Source organism: Pristis pectinata, chromosome 34 (assembly GCF_009764475.1).
Source record: "Pristis pectinata isolate sPriPec2 chromosome 34, sPriPec2.1.pri, whole genome shotgun sequence".
Taxonomy (NCBI): Eukaryota; Metazoa; Chordata; class Chondrichthyes; order Rhinopristiformes; family Pristidae; genus Pristis; species Pristis pectinata.
In genome coordinates, this window is record NC_067438.1 from 3,451,499 (window position 1) to 3,471,423 (window position 19,925).

Below are 19,925 nucleotides of genomic sequence, written 5' to 3' on the forward strand. Positions count from 1 at the left end.
ACCTCTGGCAGATCACAGTCTCTTCCCACCTATCTGTGGACCTGCTGCTCCAGTTGTGACAGTCATTCCTTGGGAGAGGATGATGGATTTACAGAGTTGCCCTTTCTGACTTGTAACAACTGGGCTCATTTTTCTATTCTATTGTTCCGTTACATGGAGTTTGTTTAGCACTTAGACATTCAGATCTGATGAGGGATAAAGGGTTTCTGAGGAAGTTGATAAACCAGTTTGTATGTCCTTTTTCAAGAAATAAAAGAAACAGGAAAGTGCTAGGAACATTCAGCAGATCAGACACAAGAAAACCACTTAACATTTCAGATTGAAAACCCTTCATCGGAACTGGGAAAGAGAATAAAAGAGTTTTTTATATAGCAGAGAATTTGGGGGAGGGAATGGAAAGGAAAGGATGAAGCCAATATCTCTGATAGGGTGAGGCTAAATGTCTTAAAGTGGCAGATTTTGCACCTTTGACTGTGTTATGTGTTGCTAATAGCAGGGCTGTGAGACACCAACTCAGGTTGTACAAAGAGGAAACACAGATGAGTGACCTGTTCTGATGCAGATAGAAGCATTGAGCGAGTTGTTTTGGAAGCCTTTAATTGGTTATTTACTTCTGGGGTGTAGCCTTTAATATTCCTGCTGGAAAACAGGAAAAGCAATCCAGAACATTTCATAATCTTCTGGGCACCATTTTGATGGGAGCACAGTGTAAAACAGCCCTCTGCAATGGAAGGTGATCTCTCATGCTGTGTGCCACAATCTGTTTAAAGACCCTGTCTTAATCAACTGTGATCACAGCTTCTGCTGATCCTGTATTACTCAGTACTGGGAGAGTGTTGAAACTGTTGGAGAGGAACGGTCTCCCATCGGGAGAAGAACATCGCCCTCTGAAGCCCTGAGGCCAAAAATCACACCCTCCCCAACATTGTGGAGTCGTTTGCAAAAAGGGGCAGCTGTCAGCAGCAATGCAGACGTCACAAGGAGACGATGAAACTGTTTTGTAAGAATGACAGTCAGCCCCCGTGTGGTCTATCAATATTCAAAAGATCATCGCGGCCATGAGCTGCTGCCACTGGAAGAGGCTATTCAAGAGTTAAAGGTGAGTAGAATAAAGGCAGAACTCCTGACTGAGAAGGATTAAAATTTTAATCGCCTTTTAATAGAGCCAATACTTAGTCACAGTCATACAACACAGAAACAGGCCCTTCGGCCCACTGACTCCGTGCAGTCCATCAAACACCCATTTACACTAATCTAATTTTATTCTCCTTCAGATCATGTGTTTATGTTTAAATACACAGATCTCACATCAACTGTAACACTGCCTCAGCGGATTCAAGGAGTAATATAGCCTATACAGGCCCTTCGGCCCAATGAGTCCATGCCAACCTGGTGCCCACCCAGCTAGTCCCAATGTCCTATGTTCGGCCATATCCCTCCAGGACCCACCCCTCCATGTACCTATACAAGTGCTTCTTAAATGATACTATTGTACCTGCCTCACCCACTTCCTCTGGCAGCTCGTTCCATGTAATCACCGCTCTCTGTGTGAAAAAGTTGCCCCTCAGGTTCCTTTTTAAATTTTTCCCCTCTTGCCCTAAACCTATGCCCCCTAATTTTGGACTCCCCTGCCCTGGGGAAAAAGACTTACCATCCACCTTATCTATGCTTCTCATAATTTTAAACACTTCTGTAAGGTGACTCCTCATTCTCCTACATTCCAAGAAATAAATACCTCGCCCAGCCAACCTCTCCGTATAACTCAGGCCCTCTAGTTCTGGCAACATCCTTGAAAATCTTTTCTGCATTCTTTTCTGTTTAACTATTTCTTTCCTACAACAGGGTGACCAAAACTGTACACAGTACTCCAAGTGCGGCCTCACCAACGACTTGTACAACTGCAACATAATGTCCCAACTCCTATACCCAATGTCTTGACTGATGAAGGCCAGCATGCTAAATGCCTTTTTCACCACCCTATCTACCCGTGATACTACTTTCAATGAACTGTGCACTTGTACTCCTAGGTCCCTCTGTTCCATTGCACTCCCTAGTGCCCTACCATTCATAGTACAAGTCCTATGCTGGTTTGACTTTCCAAAATGCATCACCTCACACTTATCTGCATTGAAATCCATTTGCCACTCCTCGGCCCACTGCCCTAACTGATCAAGATCCCCCTGTAATCTATGACAACCTTCTTCACTATCAACAACACCTAATTTCTTGTCATCCTCAAACTTACTGATCAAGCCTTGTGCATTTGCATCCAAATCATTTATATAAATAACGAATAACAGGGGTCCCAACACCAACCCCTGCGGCACACCACTAGTCACCAGCCTCCATTCCAAGAAACAACCTTCAACCACCACCCTCCGCTTCCTACCTCCGAGCCAATTTTGAACCCACCTAACCAGCTCTCCCTGGATTCCATGGAACCAAGCTTCCAGAACAGACTGCCATGCGGGACCTTGTCGAAGGCCTTGCTAAAGAATGGTATTGTAGTTTTATTGTATGCAATATATGTGACTGTATTATATTATATCTGAAAACGCACGAGTCTTTTGGTGGCGCTCGATGGACTAAGTCGTAACTTGGCTTTGGTCCAAGTACTTTTCACTCTATTATTTACCACTCTTTAATAAGTCTTTTACAATACTGGCACAAGTTTAATCTTGATTTTTAACTGCTAAAATGAATACCAGATCTAAAGCGTCAGCTAATGGTAAAGGTAATGGAGACCAACCTACTTTGGAAGCTATTTCTAACCTGGATAGAAAGTTTGACCAGAGCTTTGCCAAATTGAAGTCCATTTTACAGGACTTTGAAGAAAAACAAAATATTCTCATCCAGGAGAATGCCAAACAAAGGCAACTAATTGCTGAACTCGACCAAGCTGGTAAAGAGAGAGATGCCAAACTTCATTCACTTGAAAAAGCTTTAATTACGACCAAGCAAAACCTAGAAAAGCAACAACAGAGGATCATCGACCTGGAAGGACGCAGCAGGAGGAAAAATTTAAGAATCATCAACTTTCCAGAAGACGCTGAGACTGGTAACCCCACAGAATTATTTTCTAAACTTTTGGTCGATGTGTTTGGCTCCAATATGTTTCCTGCTGACCCCATTCTGGACAGAGCTCATAGAGCATTAAGATTCAAACCTGCTCCGGATCAAAAACCTCGGCCAGTAATTTTGAGATTTCATTTTGTCAGCTTCAAGGAACTCTTAATTCATACTGCTCGTCAACGTGGAATGATTCAATTTAAACAATGGAAGTTTCGAATAGTTGAAGATTACGTCCCAGAAGTTATGAAAGAAAGGATGACCTACAAACCAATCATGGCTCGTCTCTATCAAAGCAATTATCATCCTGCACTATTATTCCCAGCAAGGCTCAGGATTACACTACCTGATAAATCTCGTAAATGGTTTAGATCTGTTCAAGAGGCCGAGCAGTTTCTTTTGAACTAGCTTTTAATTTTAAAAGCTAAGAATGCGGAAGAGATACAGTGTTTTTCCTTTGATTTAATACTTACTCACTTTATTATCTAATTAATTTTTAGATTTAAACCTCCCTATTTTCTTCTTTTAATATTTTTAATGTTTTGTTTTTATTATAATTAAGAATTTAACTAAATGACTGATTGTTTGCTTTCTTTCTGAAATAATTATTAAACTGTATTCTTTAAATGTTGACTGTTAACGCCCTCTGGCTCTGTTTTAATTCCATAACTTTGTTGTTATTTCGATATCTCTATTTGAGTTATCTTCTTCATTCTTAGTCTAAACATGAGTGGTTTATATATTTGTTAATTTGGACTACCGCCACCAATAGAATTGGGGTTAGTTCAATTAGAGGGTAGCTTTCTGGCTGTCTATTGGCCAGTTTTCCGGCTGTTGGGGAGGGGGATGGGGCTGTTTCTAGTTTTTTTCTTCTGGGCTAAACAACAAATTTTCCTAAAATGCCATCATATCCATTTCCTCTGAACTTTTTTACTTCTTCCTGTTGGTAAGATCCGTATATACCAAGATTAACCTTTTACATACCATATGTTTTTTTAATCTGTTAAAATGGATAAGACTATTAATTTTATTTCATGGAATGTTAACGGCTTAAACAATTTGCTTAAGCGCAAGAAGATCTTTAAAGTTTTTCATAGATTAAATGCTCAGATCATTTTTGTTCAGGAGACTCACACCAGGAAGAAAGATAATCAACATTCTTTTTTAGATTTTGGAGGGGTCAACAGTTCCATTCAAATTCACAAGCAAAGGTGAAAGGAGTTTCTATTTTTATAGACTCCTCAATTTCGTTTGCTCATCATGAGACAATATCAGACCCAAATGGTAGATTTTTATTAATTACTGGTCTACTTCATAATAAAAAAAGTTGTTATGGTTAATGTTTATGCACCCAATGTAGATAACCCTGAATTTTTTAAACATTTGTTTGCATTATTTCCTAATTTAAATGAATACACTGTGATTATGGGTGGACATTTTAACTGCTGTCTAAACCCTTCGATGGATAGATCTGTGTCAAATCCTACACTTCCAAACAAATCCGCTGTCTTTATTAATTCCTTTTTAGTTGAATCCGGAATCTTAGATGTTTGGAGATTTCTACACCCAGTTGATAAAGAATTTTCATTCTTTTCTCATGTCTACCATAATTACTTGAGAATTGATTTTTTTTTATTGATGCTGGATTAGCTCCACTTACTACGGACTGCAAATACGATGCAATTGCCATTTCTGATCATGCACCATTGAGATTATCAATTAAATTACCAGATGTATCCTTTGATGTCAGACAATGGCGATTTAACCCTTCGCTATTACAAGACTTAGATTCCGTCCAATTTATGAAAGAACAGATTTCATTTTTCTTTTTAGCTAATTTTACTGAAGAAATCTCCAGTGGGATAATATGGGATACGTTTAAAGCATACATCCGTGGTCAAATTATTTCATATTCTGCTGGATTGAAAAAAACGAACTAATAATGAAATACGTACATTAGCTGACAAGATTAAAGAAATCGATAAAATATATTCTGTTAGTCCTAATCTGGAGTTTTTTAAAAAAGAGAACAGAACTGCAACCACAACATAGTTTACTATTAACATCTTCAATTGAAAATCTACTATTTAAAAACAAAAGTCAATTTTATATACATGGTGACAAATCTGGTAAATTATTGGCCAACCAATTGAAAGCTACCATATCTAAACGTCAGATTAATAAAATTCGTAAACCGGATGGTACCTACACGATAGATCAAGTTCAAATTAACAAATCCTTTCAAGAATTTTATTCTTCTTTATACCAATCAGAATCCCCTGAGGATCATACTTTAATACATGAATTTTTAAGAGATTCCCCAGTTATCTTTAAATGAACGGTCTATATTAGATGCTCCCATTTCGGAGGAAGAAATAAAGAAAGTAATATTTTCAATGAATTCGGGTAAAGCATCCAGCCCTGATGAATACACAGCTGAATTTTTTTAAAATCCTTTTCTGATAATCTTGTTCCCTGGTTAGCCAAAATTTTTAAAGATGCCCTATCAGTGGCTAAACTACCACAATCTTTCTATGAAGCAACTATTACTTTAATTCTTAAGAAGGATAAAGATCCCACTGATTGTGCATCTTATAGACCTATTTCTTTATTAAATGTAGATTCCAAAATAGTTTCCAAAATATTGGCCTTTAGATTGGAAAAGGTTCTTCCACAAATTATCTCTGAAGACCAGACAGGATTTATTCTGAACCATTATCTACATTTTAACATTAGGAGATTAATGAATATTATATATACCCCTTCATCCCAAATTCCAGAATTTGTTTCACTAGATGCGTTTCACAGAGTCGAATGGAAATATCTATTCAGTACACTTCAAAAATTCAATTTTAGTCCTAAATTTATATCTGCGATTAAAATAATTTATTATACACCTATGGCTTCAATACTTACTAATAATCAAAGATCTCCTTTGTTTAGGCTTTTTTGAGGTACTAGACAAGGCTGCCCATTAAGCCCTTTATTATTTGATATTACTTTAGAACCTTTGGCTATTGCATTTCGGGATTCTTCAAATATAAGTGGTATTACTCGTGGACAGAAGATTCATAAGATATCTCTTTACACAGATGACCTGTTACTTTATATTTCTAACCCGGAGGAATCTATCCCCGCAGTACTATCACTATTAGATCAGTTTAGTGTTTTTTCTGGCTATAGATTAAATTTTAATGAGTGAACTTTTTCCATTAAATATGCAAATTCCAATTTATAGCCAATTACCTTTTAGATTGGTAACCGACTATTTTATGTATTTAGGTGTTAAAATTACTAAGAGACATAAGGACTTATTTACAGCTAATCTACTGCCTTTAATTGACCATGTTAAACAATTATTTACTAAATGGTCCCCACTGTCTCTATCATTGGTAGGCTGAATTAATGCGGTTAAGATGACTATTTTACCAAAAATTTTATATATATTTCAAGCGATTCCAACTTTTGTTCCGAAATCTTTTTTTGACACTATTGATTCTAAAATTCTTTCATATATTTGGCAGAATAAAAACCCAAGGCTAAGTAAGAAATATTTACAAAAACTACCTTGCCTTGCCTAACTTTAGATTGTATTATTGGGCAATCAATATATTTAATTTTTTGGACACAAGATTCAGATGTAATTCAATGCCCCAAATGGGTACACCCTGAATCCCAATCAGTACTTGAATTTTCATTAGTTTCTATTTTAGGAGATCCACTCCTTTTTGCACTTACCAAATTAAGTAAACATATGATTAACCCAATTGTTAAACATACAATACGAATATGGTTTCAATTTCGTAAATTTTTTGGATTGAATAAATTTAATCTATCAAGTCCTATTCAATCTAATTTTTTCTTTTATCCATCTAGAGTTGACTCAGCTTTTTTCCATATGGAAAAGGAAGGAAATAGTATGTTTTCGTGATTTATTCATTGATAACTGTTTTTCATCTTTTGAACAATTGTCTAACAAATACAATTTGCCTAGATCACACTTTTTTCGATATTTGCAAATTAGAAATTTTTTTAAAAGCTACTATACCCTCTTTTCCCACACCTTACAAAACTGAAATTACGGAAAAAATTTTTGGTTTTAATCCTTGTCAGAAGGGCTTGATAGCAATAATTTATGATTTAATTATGAAAATTCATTCAGAACCACTGGACAAAATTAAGAATGAATGGGAAAGTGAACTCCAGACATCTCTACCTACAGAGACTTGGAGGAAAATTCTTCATTCAGTTAATACATCTCCAATGTGTGCCAGGCATTCTTTGATACAGTTTAAGGTAGTTCACAGGGCCCTTATGTCGAAAGATAAGCTAGCTCGTTTTTATCAACATATAAATCCTATATGTGACAGATGTAAATCGAATGTGGCTTCTTTGACACATATGTTTTGGTCCTGTCCTCTTTTGGAAAAATATTGGAAAGATATTTTTAACATTATTTCAAATGTATTGAAGATTGATTCACAATCTCATCCTATCACTGCAATTTTTGGTTTACCAAGGATAGAATCTGGCCATCTATCTGCTTCCGCTAACCATATGATTGCCTTTGTTACATTAATGGCCAAACGATCCATTTTGCTTAAATGGAAGGATCCAATACCCCCTACTACTTTTCAATGGTTATCTCAAACTATATCATGTTTAAACTTGGAAAAATATTAGGAGTGGTACTGTTGATCCTTCGCTTAAATTTGAGGAAGTTTGGAGTCTATTTGTTCAATATTTTCACATGATATAGATCCCCTTATAATAACCTTTCAATTTAGAGGAACGGAGTTGATGACATAATATTGCTCTGTTTCTATTGAGAAATTTTAGTCCAGTTTTTTTGGGGTTTTTTTGAAATATTTTTTCTTTAGCTTAGTTTGGTTTGATATATTGTTTATAATTTTTCTTATTGTTTTGGGTTTTTTTTTCTTTTTTTATATTTTATAATAAATCTTTTTCTTTTATATTATATTCATTCACTAACAGATCATTGGATCTACAGATTTTATTTTATACTCTATTGTTCTTTATGATTATCCATGTCATGATTGTTCTCCTGATCTTTGTATTACGTATAAACATTGATATATTAATCTGTATTAATTTGAAAACTAATAAAAAGATTGAAAAAGAAAGAAAGAAAGAAAACACACAAAACAAAGAACTCTGATGATCTACTATCTGATTTTTTGCACATAGCATCATCTAAGCAGCATTCACAAGAAAAACATAAATTAAATACAATTTTTTTTACAAGAAATAACAATTAGAACAAAAAAAATCCATTTTAGTACAAAGTGATCAATCTGATTTTGGTTTTGCTGGTTGGTTCAAGAACTGAAACATTTTTCACAATTTTCAGGATTAAATTCCACCTGCAATTTCGCAGCCCATTTTAGCAACTCACCAATATTGTTCTGTAGCCAAAGACCACCCTCCTTTCAACAACACCATCATTCTTTGTGTCTCTGCAGACTTACTAATCACACCACCTTCATGATCCGTATCGTTTTGTGTACTCAACGAACAACTACTGTGTTGCTGTTTGCTCAGCAAGTTCCTTACTTGCAAATACTAATAATTATTTTCTTCCACAGAAATTGAGAATAAGTAAATTTTACTTACAGTTTGATTTGCGTTGAATTTTTGTACTTTGATTACTTTTGTTGCTCATCCTGGAATGAATCGAAACTGACAACATCTCCTGTTCCAGAGCAAAGCGAGTTCTCCCAGAGCCGCAGAAGGTTTGCCTTTTAATAAACAGGTGGAAAAAGATGCTGACAGTAATTAATACAGGTAGGTACACACTTCCTAATACCAACCATTAAACACCTCACTCTATTAGCAAAATGGTTGTCTCTCTACACTACACAGTTGCAAGTAACTGAGCAGACTTCACTTTGTTTTTTGTTACACCAGACAATTTTCAGCATTTTTTCCATTTGTCATTTGTTTCAAGTAAATCCTCAGGCCCAGAAATCTCAGCAGAATCATTCTGGGAGCAGATAGTTAACTTTCAACTGACCTCCTCAGACGTTGTCCCAAATTGTGCTGCTCACTGAGTGCAGTTACCAAACATGATGCATTCCAAGTTGCTGAGGGAAATTTGAGTTATAGGTGTTTGTTAGATTGTGGGAATCATGCTCAAAGTCTAGTTATAACTATGATAGTGTTAAAACTTTGAGAGTATGTTTCATCAGTATCATAAATAAAGCTTAAATTAACCTCAATCTCCATTTATGCACTTGTTTCTGATGCAACAAGCTTCAATGCAAATGATGTTTTCATTCACAGTGCATTATTTCACGATGTTCCTGTAACGTTTACTCCAATATGCTCACAGTAACTTTCATTTCTTGTACATGACTGGACTCATTTAAATCCCTGTAATCTCTACTTAGCAGGAACACAGAAACAGAGTAGTTTGAATCCTGATCGGCTGTGTTTCCATCACCCCTTTATGTCCCGTGTTTCAAATTTCAACTACATATTGTGTGAAAAAAAATTTTTTTATTCACATCCCCCTCGTATCTGTTAAAGTCAGTCCCCTCCTGGTCCTTAAACAACTCACCAACGGAAACATCTTCCTCCTGTCACCCCTCTCTAAACCACTAATAATCATGGACAACTCTATTAATTCTCGTAATTTTCATTGCTCCATGGAACACCAGCTTCCCTGGTCTATCCTCTCTTCCTTGGAACCTTCCCTATAAATATCTTCAACACCCTCTAGAGGCTTCACATCATTCCTTAACCGTGGTGACCAGAATTAGATGCAAAACACCAGTTGTAGTCCAACTTGTATTTTACACAGGTTTTTGCACTCTATGCTTATATTTATGAACCCTGAGATCATAGGTGATATCTCTCTCAAGCTTTTGAATGCCTGATTTAGGAACTCCATGATTCAGAAGCATACAAAGGACAGGGATCACTGCTGCCAGTAGTTTATTAGCTTTGTGCTGCATTTGAGATCTTGGAGCACACTTTTCCTTAGATGGCCTTGGCCTATTTATCACTGATGTCTGCGTTTATCTTGGGGGGGGGGGGGCACAGGGGGGGTGGAAATGTGCCAGTAGACCTCAGAGCTATTGTAATCATGACCATTTTCAAGATACAAATCCAGCTGCTATAACTAGAGAGTCTCCTGCAGTCTACCAAAGCCAATAAGGGTCATCCAGAACCACCTCCTGGCCAAAGAGATGCTCCCTGGATCACAGTGTGGATTCTGTCAATCTGCAGGCACAATAGACATGATCTTCACTGTGTGACAACTACAAAATACAGGTAGAAAGCAACATCAGCTGTATATATGGTCTTTTTTTTAATCTCACTAAAACTCTCGATTCCACCAATCAAGTGGGACATTGGAGTATCCTCCACAAATTTGGCTGCCTGCAGGAAATCACCTTCTTCCATCTGCTCACAAACTCCTCCAAACCAATGGGTATTCAGAGCAGGCTGGGATCAAGCAAGAGTGCATCATCACCCCAACACTTTTCTCAATCCTTCTCACCAAAATGCTTCACCTCATCTTTAACAAGCTTCCTGCTGGCGTGGAACTAATCTACAGAGAACGGGAAACCGTTAAACTATGCTGCCGACAGCCCAGAACCAAGGTCGACCTGACTTCACTCATCGAGCTGGAGTACGCAAACACTTCTACAGACGTGTTCAGGGGCCAAGCTCGGAATCGTCATTGATTCCAACCTTGGCTCCTGCCCCTACCAACCTGTCTTTCCTGTGTAAACAACAGCTTCCAACAATAAAGATCCATGGGATCCCAAGGTTCTATAGCACTTACACGACTCTAAATGAAAGACCAACACCTTCTTCAGCATTAGCTGAGAAGCTTCATTTTACTCGGTGTTGCTGGAGAGTCCACACTGTCCTTCTTCTTCCAGGTGGGCACCTCCTTTCATTTTCCACTGTTGCTGATTGGTCGTCAAAGGTAGAGGTGGGACCCAATCTCCTCAATTCCCCTGTCGACTCATTTGTCCACCATCTCTCCAAATCATCTGACTGACTAGACACTAGAGAATCTTCCAGACTCTCATGCCATCTACTTGGCAGCCACCACAGACCCACAAGTTCTCCATCCCATCCCTCAAACACACGCCTGAAAGTAACACCCCCAAACAATCACACAACCCTCCTTCATTTGGTCCACCACCATCTCATCTTCTTAGGTACATCCCTGTAATCTACATGACAATCTTCAAATGACCTGTCTGATCCACCCCCATGATCTGTTGGACATCACACATCACAGTAACCTCTGACCTGCCCTGTAATGTCCCTGTTAGGGATTATTCTGGAGTTATGAAATTATGGATAACAGATATTAATTAAAATGAGAACCAGTCTTCAGGAAATAAAACCTGTTCACAATTTAACTTCAGCTGATATATTATAATACTATTGAAACCAATCATTTGGTGTGGGACATTCTGATTCTGTACCATTGAAATTATGCAAGGGACGACAATCGATGAATGTTCATGTTAATTGGTCATTGAAAACTTCAGGATGAGATCAGGGAAGGCAGTGGCCATCTCCTGTATAAACATGTTGTTAAAGGTGTATCCCTGCCACTTAATGTGCAGTTTAGCACAGGTCTGTTTTGGACTTAATATTATGGCTTATTGTACATTCAGGGAACCATCCATCAATATTAACAAAAGAGATATATTTGGGTGTCTGGAGTTTGTGCTTAGAAACTTTCAGACCAACCACCAGTATTGAAGGTTCAATGAGTTCTGCCAGTTAGGATAGGCTCCCATTGTAAATAAGTAATTCTGCAAAGTTATCCATCTACATTCATCATGTTAAAAGCAAGTAGGTGATTATAACCACTGAAACTGTAGTTAATCATTTATTGGTGGTCTCTGTGTTCAAAAGTATAAAAATATCGTGTTGGGAGAGGAGAACTAGATTCTCTCCAGAAGATCTGCCGTGTACAATAAACCTTTTAAATCTCACAGCTACAGCTTCCGTCTGGCTCAGTTTAGTCAGTCACAAGTCACTCCCCCCAAACTCTGCACAATCTTCACCCTAACTTCCTTCCTCTGCCATCTCCATAATGCCAGGGGGTCCCTCATTAAACTGAGGCCTTGTGCAGAAGCACTATTTCTGCATCCCTTTCAAAAACCAAATCAAAAGGTATCACTGGCCAAAATTTGACCTACAGGCCTCAATTCTGGCATTCCTGCTTCAGATAATCTGAGTGTTGCTGCTGTCATAATATGTGTTTCCACTGCCAATTCTTTCAGGGTCAATTCCAAATGCTGATCACACTTTGACTGAAGAAAGAATCTCAGTCTCAGGTTTACAGTGACCCTACGACTCCTTGCACTTTCCGTGACTGACTCCTTGCACCTTCCGTGACTGACTCCCGTGATGAGTGTGTCACTATCAAGGACAGCATTTTACTGCTCAGGCAAAAGCAAAATACTGCAGCTGCAGGAAATTTGAAATAATAACAGAAAAAGCTGGAAAACCTCAGCAGGTCAAGCAGCATCTGTGGGGAGAGAAACAGGGCCCAATTTTCAGGCCGATAACCTGTCATCTGATGGAAGGTTACTGAAATGAAACGTTAATTCTGTTTCTCCTTCCACAGATGCTGTACTATACTATGACTACTATGAAGATGCTACCTGACCTGCTAAGTATTTCTAGAAGATTCTGTGTTTATTTATTGCCCATCCCTTGATTCCAGGGTTGGAAAGCTTGTCTGGTGATGTGCAACGGGCCAGTGGCATTCCCCTGTGCTGCAGGATCAGCAACAAATCAAAGTTTAATTCAAATGTAATCTCCCTGGGATCAATATTGTGCAGCCAGCAGGTGGGGGAATTGGTCCAGTTATTCGCTCTCAGCTCTTTGCTTTCACCCAGTCGGGACCGAATGTGCCAACAGACGCCAAGTGCACACTCAGTGCTCCCCCCTGTCCAACGGCAGTTGTGGAGAATTACTCCGGTCCACACCCCCTTGTGATGGTTTCCTGTCTCCTTACCAGGGAGGGAGCATCAGCAGATTGGGGAGGTCACAAGTAATAGCAGGAAGTCTGCAACGCAGAGGTTCAAGCAGTAATTGTGGAGGGAGCAGTCAACAACAACGACTGGCATTTACAGACAGTAAATGCAGGAAAATGTCCCAAGCACTTACATGGGTATGTTTTTCAATCAAGACATGACAGCAAGTCACATGCAGAGATGTTAGGAGAGATGAGTAAATGACTTGGGGAAACACAGAGGCTGCCTGAGAAGAAGTCCCCAGAGTGGGGATGACTTGCTTCCACTCCAGTCCAGTTGATACTCAGATGGTTGCAAGAAGTGTTTGATAGGACGGGTTTGGGAGGGGGTGGGAGGGGGGGCATCTGCTGCTTTTACTGTTGTTCATTCCTTCTGCTATTTGTGCTCAGCCTCCGCATGCTCCCATCCAGGAGCCTCAGAATGCTCGCAGCCTTCCTGTAGCTTGAGTGTTCCTGACACAGAAGAAATGAGGCCTCTACAGATTTGGGTGCACCACATTTATTGTTTACACTGGACTGTGTGCTCAGTGTCAATACAGGACTTGAAATCCTGAGTGCCACTACAAATGTTTCCTCTCCACTTGGTGTGGTCATAGGCCAGGGTTTCCTGGGAGTCAGTGGGGTTGCTGTACTTTGTCAAGGAAGCTTTGAGAATGTTCCCGAACAATCTCCTCTGTTCACTAAGTAAGGACAAAACTCTGAATAGAATATCTGTTTCAGGAGTCTTTTGTAGAGCATGAAAATGACAGACTGCTCAATGGAGGCACATGACAATAATTAAGGCCTCGTATCTGAATTTTGAAAATTAAACTTCTAGCAAGCAAAGATAGCAAGCAAAGGTAACAGTACGTCAGCCCTTAGTGCAAGGGCACTTGAACAAAGTTACCACACTGGAATTGTAGTCATATAATTATGTGAAATTATAAATTTTATATAGTTCTATTCCTTATGTTATGTTTTCTCCTTATAAGAAGTGAGAGCAGGACCTTAAATCAGAGTCAGGCCATACAGGTAGAGGCCACAGAGGGTTGCAGACTTAGCCAGCTCCATCACAGGCACAACCCTCCCCACCAGAGGACATCTGCAAGAGGCGGTATCCACCATTAAGGACCCTCACTATCCGAGATATGCCCTCTTCACATTACTACCATTGGGAAGGTGGTACAGGAGCCTGAAGACCCACACTCAACATCTTAAAAACAGCTTCTTCCCCTCCACCATCAGATTTCTGAATGGTCCATGAACCCACGAACACTACCTCGTTATTCCTCTTCTGCACTATTTATATGGCTTTGTAACTTATTGTAATTTTTATGTCTCGCACTGTACTGCTGCCAAAAAAACAAATTTCACGACACATGTCAGTGATAATAAACCTGATTCTGATAGCTCACAAACCTCGACTACATCTGGCACCTCACGACATAGTACAGCACATCTTCCCTTGCGTCATTATGGAATCATATCTATGTCTGTACGGGCAACTGAAATAATTAAAAAAAATAGATAACGGTTCCTGAAAATTTATGCTAAAGCAACTTTTTAAACACGTGCTCGACATGTCCAGTTATTCCATGGTGCTTTCTGTCCTCCCTGAGCTTAACCTGTCCTGTGCTCTTCAGAAATAGAACCAGGAGAAGGCCATTCCCCGTCTACCCGCTGCTGCATTCAATAATATCACGGCTGATTCTACCTCAGCTCCACCTTCCAGTGCTAGTTTAGTAACATCGTTCTCTTCACATCCAGACATTTGTGTCCTCGTCCTAAACACAGTCAGAAACTGAGCCTCCACAGCCCACACCTGGTTCTTATTTTCCTAAAACGCGACTTTACCTTTGCGTCTTGTTCTCACTCGGCCTTCAGCCTGTCGGATCCCACAGGGGAGCGGTGAGAGGCCCAGAGACGCCATCAGCAGCCGCTGCGGTGCAGCTCCCGGCTCCCAGCAGCAGGAGGCGGGTTCAGGAGCAGCTGCAGACAACAGGCCCCGATCCACGGCGGGGAAAGGCCGCTCACCCTCCGTGTAGCTGAGAGATCTGACGGAATCTCCGCCACAGTCTCTGCACCCCCGGCACGGAAAGGTTTCGCGGCCCCGGCCGGTGTTGTAGCCTTTGCCCGAGCTGCAGCTCCCGATCTCCGGCCTCTCCCCGGGCCCACTCGCTCCCTGTTCCAAACCACGGCCCGCCCTCCGCTCCCAGCGCTCAGCGTCCCGCCCACTCACACTGACCAATCAGGAACGCCCTGGCTGACCAGTGGTGTCGATGATTGGCTACAGGGGAGAAGGGGGCGGGACAGATCTGTGACCTGATGACGTCAGCCCGATGGAAGGGCGGAGCTCATTCACAAAAATCAGAGAAGCCATTCTGCCCATCGTGCCTGTGTTGGAAATGAGTGACCCAGTCTAATCCCAGTTTCCAGCACTAAACTCTGTGGACTCTGGCTCTTCACCTTCACACCAAAGCCCTATTTACAAGCGATGAGGGAATTGAGTCCGGAGAGAGCGGTTGATTGGGTCAGTGCCAGTCACGCCGAGGGGAAGAAGCACGGGCTCGGGGCGGGTGGACAAATCCTGCCCCTCTCTCACTCACAGACTGTTCCTCAGCTCGATTCAAACTGAGAGGCTTCAGTGGCAGAGAGAGGGACCCGGTGATCAACCATGTTTGTCGAAGAAACAGACGGAGGGAGTCAGACACCAGCAGGGAAAGGGGCTCTTAGTCCTGAAGAAGGGTCCCGACCCGAAATGTCAACTGTCCGCTTCCCTCCATAGACGCTGCCTGACCCGCTGAGTTCCTCCAGCATTTTCTGTGGTGCTCTTAATTTATTAACAGCTCGTCTGAATCCGATTGTGCAGCACCCACTGCAAGCTTCAGCCAGGATGTTTGCACTCCGTCTGTGCAATGGAACTTCAAGCCACAGCCCTCGGCCTCAGAACAGATGTCCGAACTGAGTCTGTCTATCGCCGAGCTCAGTGGAGGGAGTCAATTCTGATGGCTTCAGACACAGCCACCAGACCATAGACAGTGCTCATCAGAAGTACAGCAATTTACAAGAAAAAGGTCCCTGAGCGTGTGAATCCCAGTGTTAACTACAGAGCCTGGCCTTGGAAACCTGTTTCCCTGGTGTATTTATTCATATGCGCGATAAATGAAAGCAGTCAGGATTTATAACAGGATTCCGATCCCATGAGTGGGTTCCGTTTTCGCTTTCCAGTCAGTCGCTGCGGCCTGTTGCAAGCGCAGGAGATTGGATGAGTTCGGGTACTGAAAGGCCGCAGGACGGGTGAGCGGCAGCGTCCACAGCACATCTCGCCTGCGAGTCAGAATCACGAACACTCTCTCCTCTCTACTGTACCACCCACACTTTTCCGCTTCACGGGATGTTCTTAAAGTATTGCCTCACTGGGTAACTGGGCAAATTAATTTTCGTCGGGTCGGGAGGAGAGTGGAGGGAAGTGAGAGAGTAACGCACAGAGGGAGGCAGTGGTTGTTTCCCGGGATGAAAGATTGACATCTGAAGAAAGGTTGAGCAGATTTGGCCTGTACACATTGGTGTCCTCGCCCCATCAGACATACTTACCGTCTATACATCCCCAACTCTCCCTACAACTTCAAACCACCTTACTTTCTCCTTTGCCCAGTTCTGACGAAGGCTTTTTGACGTGAAATATTAACTTCGGTAAAATGGTTTATTATTGTCACAAGTACCTAGGTACAGTGAAAGACTTTGTCTTATATGCCATCTATACAGATCATTTCATCACATCAGTATACTGGGGTAGTACGAGGGAAAAGCTATAACAATGCAGAATAAAGTGTTACATTACAGAGAAAGCGCAGTGCAGGCAGGCAATAAGGTGCAAAGGCATGATGAGGTAGAGTGTGAGGTCAAGAATTGATCTTGATTCTTCCCTGCTTGTCTTCCCTGCTGAGCATTTTCCATAACTGTCATTTTTTTTCAGGTTTTCAATAGCTACAGATTTTATTTTACACGCTGCATGACCCGGTTGGAGCAAGTGAGAGAATTTAAAATAGTTTGTCTTGGATTGTGGCCATCGAAGGGATTGGATGGAATTGAGGACCCGGGGAGCTCAGGACTCAGTGCCAGCGGCTGCTGCTGAATCCAATGAAGAGCGATTATTTCAATAGAATGGGATTTCTGTTGCGTTGGCAGGTGCAAATGTTAACGCATTAAAATTAATTGATCGACAGTTCTAATGTCAATTACATTTTTTGTTTCATTCTTCCGACATTAATATTTTCACCAGTTTTATTTCCAGGCTTATTTGGGTTTTACAATGTGGAATTTGGGGATGAAATTGGCCCCCTTCAACCTGTTGTCAACGGGGGATTCTGGCCCACAGCCTGAGCCCCGCCTCTGACGCCGGTCCTGGGACCCAACCCTTTTAGCAACCCGGAGCGGAACCGGAGCAGATTCTCAGCCACTTGTTTTCATCCCCAATCCAGAAGAAAGGATAAAGTTTCTCTGTGAATTTATTCCCAGTGAAGGTGTGGAGATGGGACTTGGTGTTCCCGCTGTAAAATGAAACTGTCCCGGACTCGTAACTGAGATAAATTCCCACCTTCTCGGGGATGGGATCTGCAGGGAGATGGGGTGGAGGGGAGGTCTTTACATTAAACTGGTCATCCCATCGCTCAATGCTCCAGACGCCAGTCTCAGGTGTCAGTGAGACCAGCTCAGCCCTCTCCACAGACTCTGCGGCGACTCCCAGACACCAGCCAATGTTCCCCGCCACCTCCACCTCCCAGTAATGGCCCCCCGATGTGAATCCCTCCGATCCCAGCACACAAGCCTGTACTGTAAACCTCTTCCCCGTGTCAGGGAGTGTCTTCAATGTCCCGGTCCGTCTCACACTCTTCAGATGATCAGACACCTCAAGCCACGGAGCCGCTGTTTCCACATCCAGAGTCACAGAGACTGGGGGGAGAAGCAGAGAATTAGAGAGTTCCCGGAGAATAGGGCAGCGTGGCCCTGGAGAATTTGGATAATGTTCCTTATCGATACATGATGCATGACATGAGGCTCTGTTATTCTTGTATAAAGTGAGTCAAGTTTTGAATCAGGATAAATAAATCTACTTAATATTTACCAGGCTGAATGTCATTCAACATTTCCCGCCAGACTGATAAAGGTAAAGGCCCCATGAATTCTTCCATTGTTAGAGCCCCATCCATGACTGTAAGTGTCTGGTCATCTCCAATCCTGCAAATACCAAACATTTTAATTGAAGGTATTTGAACATGAACTATTTCCTGAGCTGATATTCCAACGTTACACAGGGTTTCAGTGAAGACAATGGTCCTACCTCTTCTTCTGCCAGCAGTCTTCCTGAAAGAACAAACATAAATCAGAATAGATAGAGACTGATGAAAACTAGCAAGTTAGTTGTAAGGGAACATTAATATTTTCCTAACTTTAATCAAAGCTGGTAAATTTTACAGTTAAATCTAGACGGAGTATTATATGAATACTTCTCACCTGTAGTCACTAAGCAGAAGGCTGCATATGGAGGACTGTGTGCAGTTTTAGTGATGGGATGATAGGCAGAATGCATTTGCACTGGAGAGCATATGGAAGAGACTCACCAGGATGTTGTCTGAGAAGCAGGGCTTCAGTTAGTTGGAGAAACTGGATAAATTGGGGTTGTTTTCCTTGGAGCGGAGGAAGCTGTGTGTGGGGTGACATAACAGAAGGATAAAGAATTATGGATCTGGTAGATTGTGAGGAAATGTTCTCCATGATGGAATGTTGAAAACTAGAGGTCAAAGTTTTGGTGTAAGGGGGCAAGAGGATCAGAGGGGATCTTAGGAACATTTTTTTTGTACATGGGGTGTTGTTGGAATCTGGAATATACTGCCTGAGGGGATCTTGGGAACAGGAACTCTCAGAACATTTAAGAAGTATCTGGATGAGCACTTGAATGGCACTGAAGACTACATACACTAAGTGCTGGTAAATAGGATTAGTGTGGATGGGTACTTGGTGGGTGGCACAGACATGGTGGACCACACAGCCTGTGTTTTGCTCTAAGATTGACTTAAGGACAGCTTCTACCCCACTGTGATAAGCCTATTGAACGGTTCCCTTATACGATGAGATGGACTCTGACCTCACGATCTACCTTGTTGTGACCTTGCACTTTATTGCACTGCACTTTCTCTGTAGCTGTGACACTTTGCTCTGTACTGTTATTGTTTTTACCTGTACTACATCAATGCACTCTGTACTATCTCAACGTAACTGCGCTGTGTAATGAATTGACCTGTACGATCCGAATGCAAGACAAGTTCTTCACTGTACCCCGGTACAAGTGACAATAATAAACCAATACCAATACCAATAGTGAACTGAACTAAAATATACTTCCTCACCTTCAGAAATATCACTCCATCTTTCTGCTCCATCTGTTTCTGCAATGTTGAGATTTCCTCCTCAATGGAAGTTAAATTCTTTTGAATCTCCCGAAGATTTCTCTTCATTAGATCCACAACTCTTTGTTCGTGTTTTCTAAGATCTCTGATTAGACGCTGCTCTTTCTCAGTGAGACTCTGATGTATCTTAGTGAACTCGGATGAGATGTGGGACTCCAGACTGCGTGACTGATCCTATCAAATGAAATGTGAACATTTTAACATAACGCAATAATTGAAGCAAAACTAGTTGATGTTACAGACAGTGAGAAGGGGAGACATTACCCGAATTTCAGAAATCTTCTGTTTCTGTTGCTGCTCCATTTCAACAATTGACAATTTCTTCTCAGTGAATGATGTGAAGAAAGATTTCATCTGATCCTGGGATATGG

General features: G+C 41.1%; 1 protein-coding gene across 1 annotated transcript in view; it reads right to left on the reverse strand.

Annotated features, from left to right (window-relative positions):
- Positions 1–16,776: 16,776 nt before the first annotated feature.
- LOC127585820 (uncharacterized) overlaps positions 16,777–19,925 on the reverse strand; it is a 35,571-nt gene continuing 32,422 nt past the window's right edge. Inside the window, exons 13-16 of the mRNA XM_052043518.1 lie at positions 19,819–19,914; positions 19,495–19,728; positions 18,213–18,447; positions 16,777–18,040 (exon numbers count right to left, since the gene is read on the reverse strand). Coding sequence (XP_051899478.1) covers positions 17,508–18,040; positions 18,213–18,447; positions 19,495–19,728; positions 19,819–19,914 — 1,098 coding nt within the window. The 3' untranslated portion in view covers positions 16,777–17,507. The remainder of the gene's footprint in view (positions 18,041–18,212; positions 18,448–19,494; positions 19,729–19,818; positions 19,915–19,925) is intronic.